This window comes from Etheostoma spectabile, chromosome 9 (assembly GCF_008692095.1).
Source record: "Etheostoma spectabile isolate EspeVRDwgs_2016 chromosome 9, UIUC_Espe_1.0, whole genome shotgun sequence".
NCBI classification, from domain to species: domain Eukaryota; kingdom Metazoa; phylum Chordata; class Actinopteri; order Perciformes; family Percidae; genus Etheostoma; species Etheostoma spectabile.
Genome location: NC_045741.1, coordinates 726,672 through 737,062, shown reverse-complemented (window position 1 = coordinate 737,062; position 10,391 = coordinate 726,672). Strand labels below are relative to the sequence as shown.

General features: G+C 38.1%; 2 protein-coding genes across 4 annotated transcripts in view; both read right to left on the bottom strand.

The window, feature by feature from the left end:
- med8 (mediator complex subunit 8) overlaps positions 1-3,520 on the bottom strand; it is a 4,342-nt gene extending 822 nt beyond the window's left edge. The window contains exons 1-6 of one of the 2 annotated variants that reach the window (XM_032525693.1): positions 3,294-3,520; positions 2,762-2,883; positions 2,196-2,340; positions 1,958-2,098; positions 656-743; positions 310-570 (exon numbers count right to left, since the gene is read on the bottom strand). In XM_032525693.1, coding sequence (XP_032381584.1) covers positions 310-570; positions 656-743; positions 1,958-2,098; positions 2,196-2,340; positions 2,762-2,883; positions 3,294-3,299 — 763 coding nt within the window. In that variant the 5' untranslated portion in view covers positions 3,300-3,520. The remainder of the gene's footprint in view (positions 1-309; positions 571-655; positions 744-1,957; positions 2,099-2,195; positions 2,341-2,761; positions 2,884-3,293) is intronic. The other variant, XM_032525694.1, reaches the window with a different exon arrangement.
- Positions 3,521-5,272: 1,752 nt separating this feature from the next.
- On the bottom strand, positions 5,273-10,245 carry tmco1 (transmembrane and coiled-coil domains 1). 2 transcript variants are annotated; one of them, XM_032525699.1, is made up of 8 exons: positions 10,215-10,245; positions 10,003-10,091; positions 8,365-8,442; positions 8,212-8,271; positions 8,006-8,052; positions 7,675-7,742; positions 6,611-6,755; positions 5,273-5,752 (listed from the first exon to the last, which is right to left on the bottom strand). In XM_032525699.1, exons 2-8 carry the CDS (start codon positions 10,070-10,072, stop codon positions 5,654-5,656), a joined length of 567 nt encoding a protein of 188 aa, XP_032381590.1. In that variant the 5' UTR covers positions 10,073-10,091; positions 10,215-10,245; the 3' UTR covers positions 5,273-5,653. The 2 variants fall into 2 exon arrangements, with proteins under 2 accessions (XP_032381590.1, XP_032381589.1); XM_032525698.1 differs by having other exon boundaries at positions 10,003-10,240.
- Positions 10,246-10,391: the final 146 nt, after the last annotated feature.

Here is a 10,391-nt window from a genome sequence, read left to right as displayed (position 1 = left end):
TCTCACCTCTCAAGAGGACAAGCGTGACAAAAAAGCTGAGGTCAAGTCAGATACTTTTAAACAGCATCACCACTTTATAAAAGGAAGTCACAAACATTTGCCCTGACCCTGTTCATCATAAAAAAAAAAAAATCTTTGATAGAGCTATTTATTGTCCAATAACTGTTTAAAGTGTGTTGTGTGGAAGGTTATATTTTCTCAAAATTACGCACAAAGACAGGGAGCTGAAGAACAGCAATGGCTTAACATCAGTACAAAAAAATCCAACACAAACAACAAAAACTCAAAGCAGTCAGGTGAAATACTAACCCAGATCTCCAGGTCTCCTACCTGGCTGCCCTTGCTGTTGTGGAGCCACAGGTCCACCCATACCTGCTTGTTGGCTTGAACCACCACCAATAGTGACCTGCTGTAAGGTTGGACCTCCACTCATCATGGGCCCTTGCCCTGGATGCCCAGGGGCCACTGGACCTGGAGGCCTACATTTGGAAAGCCCCTTTCCAAATGCAACAGCTCCAACCAAGGCATTAGTATCAGCAGGGTTGAAAGATGGTTTGTTCTGTCGTATTGCTGGGAGAAAGAAACATATTTCAACATATTTAAATGTATAAATACAGTTGAGATGAATTACCTGGAGAGTGAAATTGCAACATACCTGCACTTTCTGCATCTCTCTCATCACGAGGGTTGTTAAGCTTCTCTAGCAGATTGGAACACAATTTATTTAACGTCTGGATCTGTTTCTGTTGATAAAAATATAACCGGGGACAATGGGTTTGAACAATGCAATATATAGCTACAGCAATAAGCAATGTAAGGCAAATGACTGTTGTACATTTTACCAAAACAACAAAACTTAACAGCAGCACAACTCTGGATACGTAAAGAAGGTTTGGGGGACTTTGATGATATACACAGAAGCATTTAATGAAATCCCGATCAAAGAGAATTAAGAGTAGCAAAACAGTTTAACAACAGTGTAGTTTCCTGTAGTGCCGCCCCAACCCTAAGTGTGTATTTCCAAGAGGAATATTTCTCCCGCTATTGCTGTCACATTTGGGTTATGCAAAGATATTGATGGCGCCCTAAAACATAATATTGCCTTTATCATGAAGGAGCCTTAACTACCTGAATCTCTTGAGATGCACATACATTCCTACTTGAACATAGGACAGGTTAGGTGTTGGGAGTCGGATCGAATAGATCTCATTGTCCCCTGACATGTGATCTAGGAGTAACCTGATGTTGCCCAAGTTTCCCCCCTTGTCTCATCTTACCACAACATAGTGTTTCTGGAAATTCCACCACAAAAATGACTTTACATATTATTTTACATACGAGTAAAAAACATTTTTTTAAAAGACAAAGTAAAAAAAAAAAGAGATAAGCACTCCCCAGCAGCCGCACTAAACAGCAGTCTGCAGACTTGTCTTGTGCCAAAGAAAGGGAGTAAGAGTCGCAGCGGTGAGACAATTAAACAACTTATGTCATACGTTTATGTTCTACCACTCTGCAAAAGGCTATTAAAGACTATTAAACATCTGGGCACTCACTGTCAGCGGACTGTTTGGAAATGAATTGAACCGCTCCGCTCTGCTGAAAATAATCCTAGTTTTATGCAATTTATGGTGAAAACTTAGCATAAAGCACAGTGAGACAAAATTGATGTTGTTGGTGTTTGTTTTTTTAAGTGTACGGCAAACATAGGCGGCGACCACTGACGACTGCTCCACCGTTATTTCCAATCACATAATTTGCCCCGCCCTGGCTGTTAGTGACCCAGGTCGTGGGCAATTCACATGGAAATCGACCCTAGTCTAAATCTACCTTGATCAAACCCACCTGGCGACCTGGGTCGCAAAGCCCAGAAAATCGAGGGGGGTTAACCCGTTCAAACACACAGTCAACCTGGGTATAACCCTGAGTGAGCCATTGGTGTAAAGGGGGTATTCCAGACCTGTGCCACCTCTGGACCAATTCGTGCCGCCTCTGCACTCAGCTGTTTTTCCTGCTCCTCCACCTCTGGATCAGGCTTGGTCCGCAAGTAGTCTGGTACAATCTCATGGCTGAAGACTGGGACACGCTGCTCTGTGAGTTTCTGTGGGGGATCAATCAGAGGCCATGAACGGACAGGCCAGAGAGATTGCTTTAACATCAGAGAAGCAGAAACATCAGTCGGAGGCTCTGATACTCACTGCTAAATCCTCATCTCGGTCTGGAGACAGAAGCAGTGGTATTATAACTTGGTTGCGAAAAGAAGGTGTCTTCTCGTTCTTGAGCAGTTTATTGATAGTGTTTAGCTGACCAGATAAAAGAGCGAAGTTGTCCAAAACAGAGGGCCTGAATGACAAACACACATCACAAAAAACTTACAATAAAAGATATTGGGTGGAAAAACCTTGCACAGTAGTATGGGAACATTACACTGGGTTTTCACCGGCTGCTATTTTCAACTGTTAACGGTTTGTTACCACCAAGAAATGTTCAGCACACAGCAAAGTAAAATAAAAAAAAGCAGAGGCAGGTTCTCTGTAGATACAGACACCGTCACACACTTTTCGTGGGTCATAAGTTATGATTGAAAATGATTACTTTTGTAATTAGTTGATACATTGATTTTGAGGAAAGATTACTTAACGCTAGCTACTAGCTAGCTATACCTTTAATAGAAAATGATACATAGCAACTTATATAAGCGGATTTTCAACGGTACAAACTCCAATATATTAGCAACTCTTTGAAAATAAAACGCTTTACTTACCAGGTTAATCGCTCATATTCATTTTCCAACTTATAAATGAAACTGTGAAGAGCGTTCTTGACGTGCGCTACCCGAGAAATGAGAGACTCCACCGCCGCTTCTAACTGCTTCTCTTCTCGTTGCTATGGGAGATAAAAGAGAAAAGTTCTAGTTATGTGATAACCAAAAACGCCAAATGCACACCGAACACATCAAACTATTCTAACGACAGTATGTGTCAAATACCAAGTTTTAAAATTACTTTTAAGTAATTAAGTAGTTGAAGTTGAACGTTACATTAAGGTTGACCCATTGTAACAGTTAGGGTAAACTAGCTAACGTTTACCTGAACGTGAACTGACCTAGCGTTAGCGTTAACATTTAGCCAACTTAGCTTTTGACAGAACGTTAACGTTAGTTACCTTATTTAGTAACTGCTGGCTCTACAAATAAGTAAATCAGAAGCACCATGTGCACAAGTAAAATACCTGTAAATAATATAAAAAAGTATCAGAGTGTAAATGGCAATACATGGGCAATAAAAAGACATTACCTGCATTGTTGAACTACAAACTAACGACGGAGAATGAAATGGTCCAAATCAGTCAAGGCAGAACCACTTCCGGTTCACGTTGTCTTTCTCCTATTTCTTTTTTTCTTCTTCCTCCTTAGAGATTTACGGCAGCCGACATCCGTAATGTTGCATTGCTGCCCCCTTCTGGAACTAGCTAGCTAGTCCTTTACTGTAGCACCTTCTTCCAGTGAGTTTAACTAAAAGTTACCACCCAAATTGATCTCACTAATGACTGTGGCCATACTATTACCCAGATCCAATTGTCTGAGTTTGTGCAAATACCTTCCTCAGTGTAGTATCTAAGTCTTCACCCGATATTCAACAATGCTCAAAAATCTCCTATCCACTTACTATGGAAATAAATGCCAAAAACCCTTTTTTTGTCCATGCAGATTCTCTGATTAGCGGCATCTCTTTCCTGGTCCAGCACCATTTCTTTGTTTATCTTTGATATTTACTTTTATTCGGTTTATTTTCTTTATACACTGTGCTGGCCCCACATGGTGATTTCCCTCGCAGTGCAGGCCCTTTGCTTGCTCTTCTTTTTCTTTGCAATCCTCAACACAGCTCCAACATCTTCTGACTCTTCTACATACTGTGGCAAGATGTCCACACACACCTGGAAGCAAAAACACCTGAGATGAACTCTCTAAATATGACCTCACCCTGTAAGGGTACATTATTGGAGATTGTCAACAAAAACATATAGGGCACAGAAGAAACACAGCATGAATTAGGGCAAATGGAGCACACTGTGACCACTAGGATGCAGAACGAGCAGAGCAACAATCAAATAACAAGAGACCAGAGACACATACTGGTCCAGAGGGAAAAAACAATGTCAGTTAAAAATAGGACAAATTGTGAGATACAGAGATAGAGACACATGTATTTTAAAAACAGCTAAAGTTGTTGGCTGGGTAGCCAAAACTACATGTCAATGCTTCACCTTAAGCCCAGTAATGTTGCAGGCACTATAGAGTAAACTGACATGTCAACCACAAAGAATCCACAGATAGAAACTACTGTTACTCGGGTTAACAACACAGATGTATGCAAGGATGCATTTGTAACAAAATATGTGGATCATTTGACTGAGCAAAACAAGAGGCCACAAAAAAACTTATAAAAAGTTGGGGATAAGAGAAAAAAGTGCATTTTCTACCAAATGAGTGTGCACCCTCAAAGACACACTCTGGATTAGTACCAAAAGCAAGGCTTGTGACTAGAAGTTTTGAGGAGTTAAAAGTGTCAGAGCTCCAAAAGGACTCACCCACATGTAATCCAGATTCTCGTTGGCTCCTTGTGACATTGACTTGTTAAAGATAGTGTACACTTTATCCTATGGATATTGAATTGGCATTTCTACAGTGAATGGAACGGTCATGTGACATTTACAACAAGCCTCTTCCTGAGGCTGACTGTAATGGAATTCACATGGGGTGCTTTGTAATAGTTCATGGCATAGCTGGGCAAAAGGTGGAGTGAGTCCTTTGGCACAAGACAAAAGAACTTTCCCATTACCCAAAAGGGTCATCAGTTCCCCAGATACTTAAGGCACTTAGTGAAGGACAATGGAAACTTGATTAAGAACGTAGTTCTATTCTGAGTCAAACTTAAAAGGTACTCCGTACTAGAGGCATATTAAAACATGCTATGTTGTGTTGTCTTGTTATATGTATGTTCAATATACTGTATAAAATAAACAATATTGCGAAGATGGTGTAAAAAGGTTTGGGTAATTTCACTGATTCAATGAGAGCTGACTGTCAAACATAACACCAAGGTTTGGAACAAAAGAGGATGGAGTTACTAAAGTGTTGGCAATGGCTTTCTTTTTATGGTTTAGAGTCTAAACCATAACTTCTGATTGGTACTGTCTAAACTTTAGATAGTGCCAATCAGAATAATTGCTGTTTTTGAACAAGAATAAATATACATTTAATAAAGTACTACTAAAGAGTAATCATAAAACTTTATTAATATGTAAGAAATAATGATACAGACAATGTCATACAATAATACTGACAAATGGATCAGATGTTGCTGTGCCAATTAATCATTAAAATCTCAATGTTTAACATGCATTGAATGCAAGGTAGACATTTGTATCCTTTGGTAATCAATGTAATTAAGAACACATTTTTCCCTCTAATTTCTAAGTGAGACTTAAAGTTAAATGACAAAAACATAAAATAAGAAAGCCAACAGAAGGTAGTGATACAGTAGCTGCAACAGTGTTTTCTCCAGCACAGCAGATCCAGTTCCAGGTGTCCTCGGATATAGGAGCCCTGACTGCACAGTCACAGTGCAAGAACAATGTTGAACCTGTCGGCCGATTAGGAAAACTTGGCTGCTTGGGGAGGAGGTCCAAGGAAGCCTCCAGCCTGTTTTGTTGCAGCTCTGGAGGGAGCGAGGCCAAGCATCTTCTGAATATTCTGGAGTAAAGAAATAGAACAAAATACTCTCAAAAAGCATTTACAACTGTGTTAAAAAATATTGTCCTTTCTTCCTTGTAAAGGTGTATCATTTATTGAATTTGCCAAAGTCAATATTTTAGTTTTTGGGCAAGTCTACCAAAAATGTATGTTTACGCTAATGTGCCTGATTTGATATGTGGCCTGACAGTTTGGCTTGCGTGTGTGCTTGTGTTGATCTTGACAAACTGTTCTTGTTTTAGTGTTTATTAGCATTCGTATAATTAACTTTCATTGTATGGGCTAAAACTGTATTAATTAAAGCTGATTTTTTTTTAGGGTGACATCTTACCACCAGTCCAGTAGGGGTGGTAATCACCAGAGGCCTCATGATACAATATAATCATGATACTTATGTAACAATACAATATTATTGTGATTTTAAACATATTACAATATATTGCAATTTACTACCCTTTATTCCAACTTCAACTTTTTCCCAATTTCAAATGATGTCCCCAAAAGGAAACGCTGTCAACATGTGTTTTATCTAAAAAGATACATTTCTCTGTTTGTTCATCTCACTTCATTTTGATTGCTACAAAATGGGACTGTCAAGCAGACAAACTGTCTTTGTAAATTATAGAGTGTGGTCTTGACCTACTCTATATGTAAAGTGCCCTGAGATAACTCATGTTGGGATTTGACACTATAAATACAATTCAATTGAAATTCTCAGAAACTTTAGTGTTTCCTTCAGAAATCTACGATTCCCTCCAATATAATAGCATGGCATGACATCCATAACTGTATAGTAACATACAGTAAAAGGTATTAACCCCACCCTGGGTCTAAAGTTGCTGCAAGTGTAGAAGTTACCTGTCTGATGGACATGGTGCAGAGGATGTAGAGGAAGATGAAGGAGCAGTCAGTGTAATCCTCCCCCAGCAGGTTTCGATGGGACAGTCCCTGGATGTAGGACAGCGGCACGAATGGCAATTTGGCCACAACTCTTCCATCAAAGCTGGACAAAACAAAAGGGCATGTTAGTGGTAGAATGAATAAGTCTGCTGCAAGTATATGTACTTTTGGCACAAAAAAACCCCCTCATTTCTCAGTGACCAATACAGACAAAGTCATCACTTTAAAGCTTGATTTATACTTCCGCGTAAAATCTACGGCGTTGCAACGTACGTAGGTACGTGGAGTCACAAACCTACACCGTAGCCTAAGGTGCACCTCTCAAAAAATGTAACTACATGTCACGGAGACGTACACTACCGGTCAAAAGTTTGGGGTCACTTACAAATTTCCATTCCCCTCCATTATAGACAGAATACCAGCTGATCTGAGTGGGTGGCAGATCTTTAATGTAATATCTGCATTGACCATTATCCACAACCATTCTTTCAACGTTCCAAAGGCACATTTTGTTTACTAATCTGATATCATTTAAAAAAAACTAACTAGAAAAAACATTGGAGAACCCTTTTGCATTATGTAAACACATAATGTAATCTGAAAACTGCTGCCCTGGTTAAAACAGCAATGCAACTGATCTCATCTGGTATTCTGTCTATAATGGAGTGCAATGGAAATTTCTAAGTGACCCCAAACTTTTGACCGGTAGTGTACGTCGCTCGGCCGTGGCTTGGTACTATGTAATTTAGTCATAAAGAACATGACATAAAGAAGAGGGTTAACTCTTCTTGCTACAGATTTCCCACCTTGGTCAGAAAGCCAAGGTGGGACACTTTGTTTCTGTCACTATGAGTCACTACTCGCTCCAAAGGTAATCACCGTCACTCTCTCCCTGGCTATATCACCCACCCACCCCCCTTCAGGCTACTTACATAGGCAACGGCAAAAGTCACAAAAACTTTTAAAGTCACAAAAACGGTGCTCTTTTTTTAAATTCTGATGTAACTACGTGTAACACTTACATGGAGTTGAACATGCCCATCAAAGCTGTAAAGCAAAAGCCAATAGCGAACATCGACTTCATGCGCACCTACAATCAAACATAAGGGAAAATTTTAATTAGATCACATTTGACTAAAGTTTGGCAATACTGAGACATTTGAATATTAGTGTACTTTTTTAATATTGTTGTGAAAGTGCAGTTAAGCCTGTCAACGTTGCTATCCAAAATGTATTCTATACTACATCCAAAAACAACAAAACCCTCAGACATGATTTAATTTCTTATGGCAACATATTGATGGATTTAGCTCTAAGCATTACATATTTATTGTAAACAAATTGTCCCTTTACCATAGACAAGTCTCTGTTGTTGTTCTTCAGTTTTTCTTCCTGTCTCTCTGTAACACATTCAGAGACATATCACTTATCAACAAACAGTGTCAATGTGAGGAAAATGACTGTTGATAAGAGTGTGTCAAGATTTTTTTTTTTTCAATTTGTCAATACTTGCTTAAACACAACTTATTACTTAGCCATTTAGTTTACTGGGTTCTTACCAATTTTCTTCTTCTGCTGACGTCCAGCAGATTCTGTGATGGTTTCCTTTTTCTTCTCAACTAATATCAAACAAGCAACAGATAATGCAGAAAACATTCTACAAGAAAGTAATCACTGCACATTAATATGAGGTTCACATACGAGTCACTTACGTTTTTTGCTTTGTTTTTCTACTTCAGCCTTTAACCTCTTGTACTTTTCAGTGCGATACACTAAAACCCAGGTAATCCCTGAGAAGAAAAAAAATCAGAACAGGAAAAATATAGTAAGTAAATATTAGGATGCAACAAAGGGTTGGGAAACATAACAGGTAAACAATATAAATGTCACATTTTTCCAGTTTTAAATATAAATTTATTGGTTTAGCCAACAGTAACAACATTTCTGTCTGATTATTTTATCAATAAGCAGTTTTTCAGATTTCCCAGAAATGGTTTTGTATCATCATTTATAGGCTACTGATATCACAATACAATTACATAAACTGTCATTTAGAAATTCATCCATATTGCATACTCCTAGTACAACAGTGTGGAAGTTTTTTTTTGTTAACGTTGTTTAATTAAGAATTTTCATTGTAAATACAGTTATTCCAAAAAGGAGTGGCCTTATTGGTTTGATTGTTTACTGTCAAAATAGAATTAAAAGTCAGATGCTGAACTGCCTCTTATTCCCAATGTATGCGCTTGGAAATTCAAATGCACAAGACAATAATAGAATTTTGATTGTGAGATTGGTTAAGGAAAAACAATTATTTTACACATTACGTTTTGCAAGTAAACTCTTATTTTTTCTTGTGTTCTGAAAGACACACTCAGTTTTGCCGAAGGATAACTCACTTAGCCAACATTTGATTTTATTTTTATATTATTTATTTTAAGGGTAATTTAAAGTTAAATGGGGAAAGTATTAAGGGAAATTCCACAGTTTAAGGTGTTTTCCCTGTTGATTTGTTTAACTGTTTTTTTTCAGTTAAATAACTGCAACATCTTTTCAAAAGTCAATTAATAATCGTCTTAAATAACCATGATTTTAATATTAATATAAAAATTATTTCGATTTTTCACAACTGAGCAGCCCTACTGTTTTGCAATTTACTGTCTTAAAGAGTTGCTCAGCATTTGAATTTAAGGTCGTGGTTTTTCACTGCTCCTGAATGCCAAGAAGGTAGAGTTTAATAAAGCACTTTGGATTAAACTACAAAACAACTTTAAAAAATGTGGCTAAAATGTGGAGAATGGGGGGATAAATCCCATCTAACAAAGTCAAATGAACATGTTAGAACAATAAAACTTCGATAACTGTTTCAACTTGAATGATTATATTTTATATTTTTGTTCTCTTTAATTAGGGTAGGTAAAATGCAGAGGACGAGTTTCCCAGAGGAAATGAATGAAACATAACTGAGACCTAACAAGCGTTTCAACCATAGACTGCTTTCAACCTTTCAACACGCTTCTTGTGTTAGACTGTTAAATTAAAAAAAAGGTTTTATTCCTTGAGCTTTCTGTCCACCAACAGTGACGTGTAAATGTCAGTACAAGTATTAGCTAGCTAGTTTTGTTGGCTAAATTCGCTGGCTAGCTAGCACACCGCTGGTCCTCAAAAGCAACAAAAGTAGCAATTTAATAACATTAATAACGTTCACAATTTCCCCCGCATGTAACTCAGAATGGTGTAAAAATAAAACAAGTAACGTATCATTATGTTTTGTGTTTCTTGGACAATGAAGTAATAAAATACATTCGTGCTTAAGCTGCCTGTCGAACTGTGAGGGGGATTTCACTCACCTTCGGCTAACAGCGCTGTACAAACAGAGATGAACACGATTAGAATAGTGTCTGCAAACATGGTGCTCATGGTGGTAGGCTCCTGTTTACTATCCCGTTCATCCGATAGCAGAGAGAAATAGAAAATGTGTTATTAGTGGTTACACAATGACCACATTAAATAGGTCTAAAATTCATAATTCTATGTAAGCATTAGCTTAGTGAGGTCATACCTTTCTTTAACTGTCTATGGGTCCTGTGAAAAGTACTTCCGGTTGCACCAAATTCTTTGACCTGTCGAATTTTGTGACTCTAGAGTGCGCTGTTTTCTCTGCCAATGTCTGTTTTTTAACTGTCTATGGTGTTTATGTGCGTGTGTTTGCGTGTCACTATAAAATGTAGTAGACGGG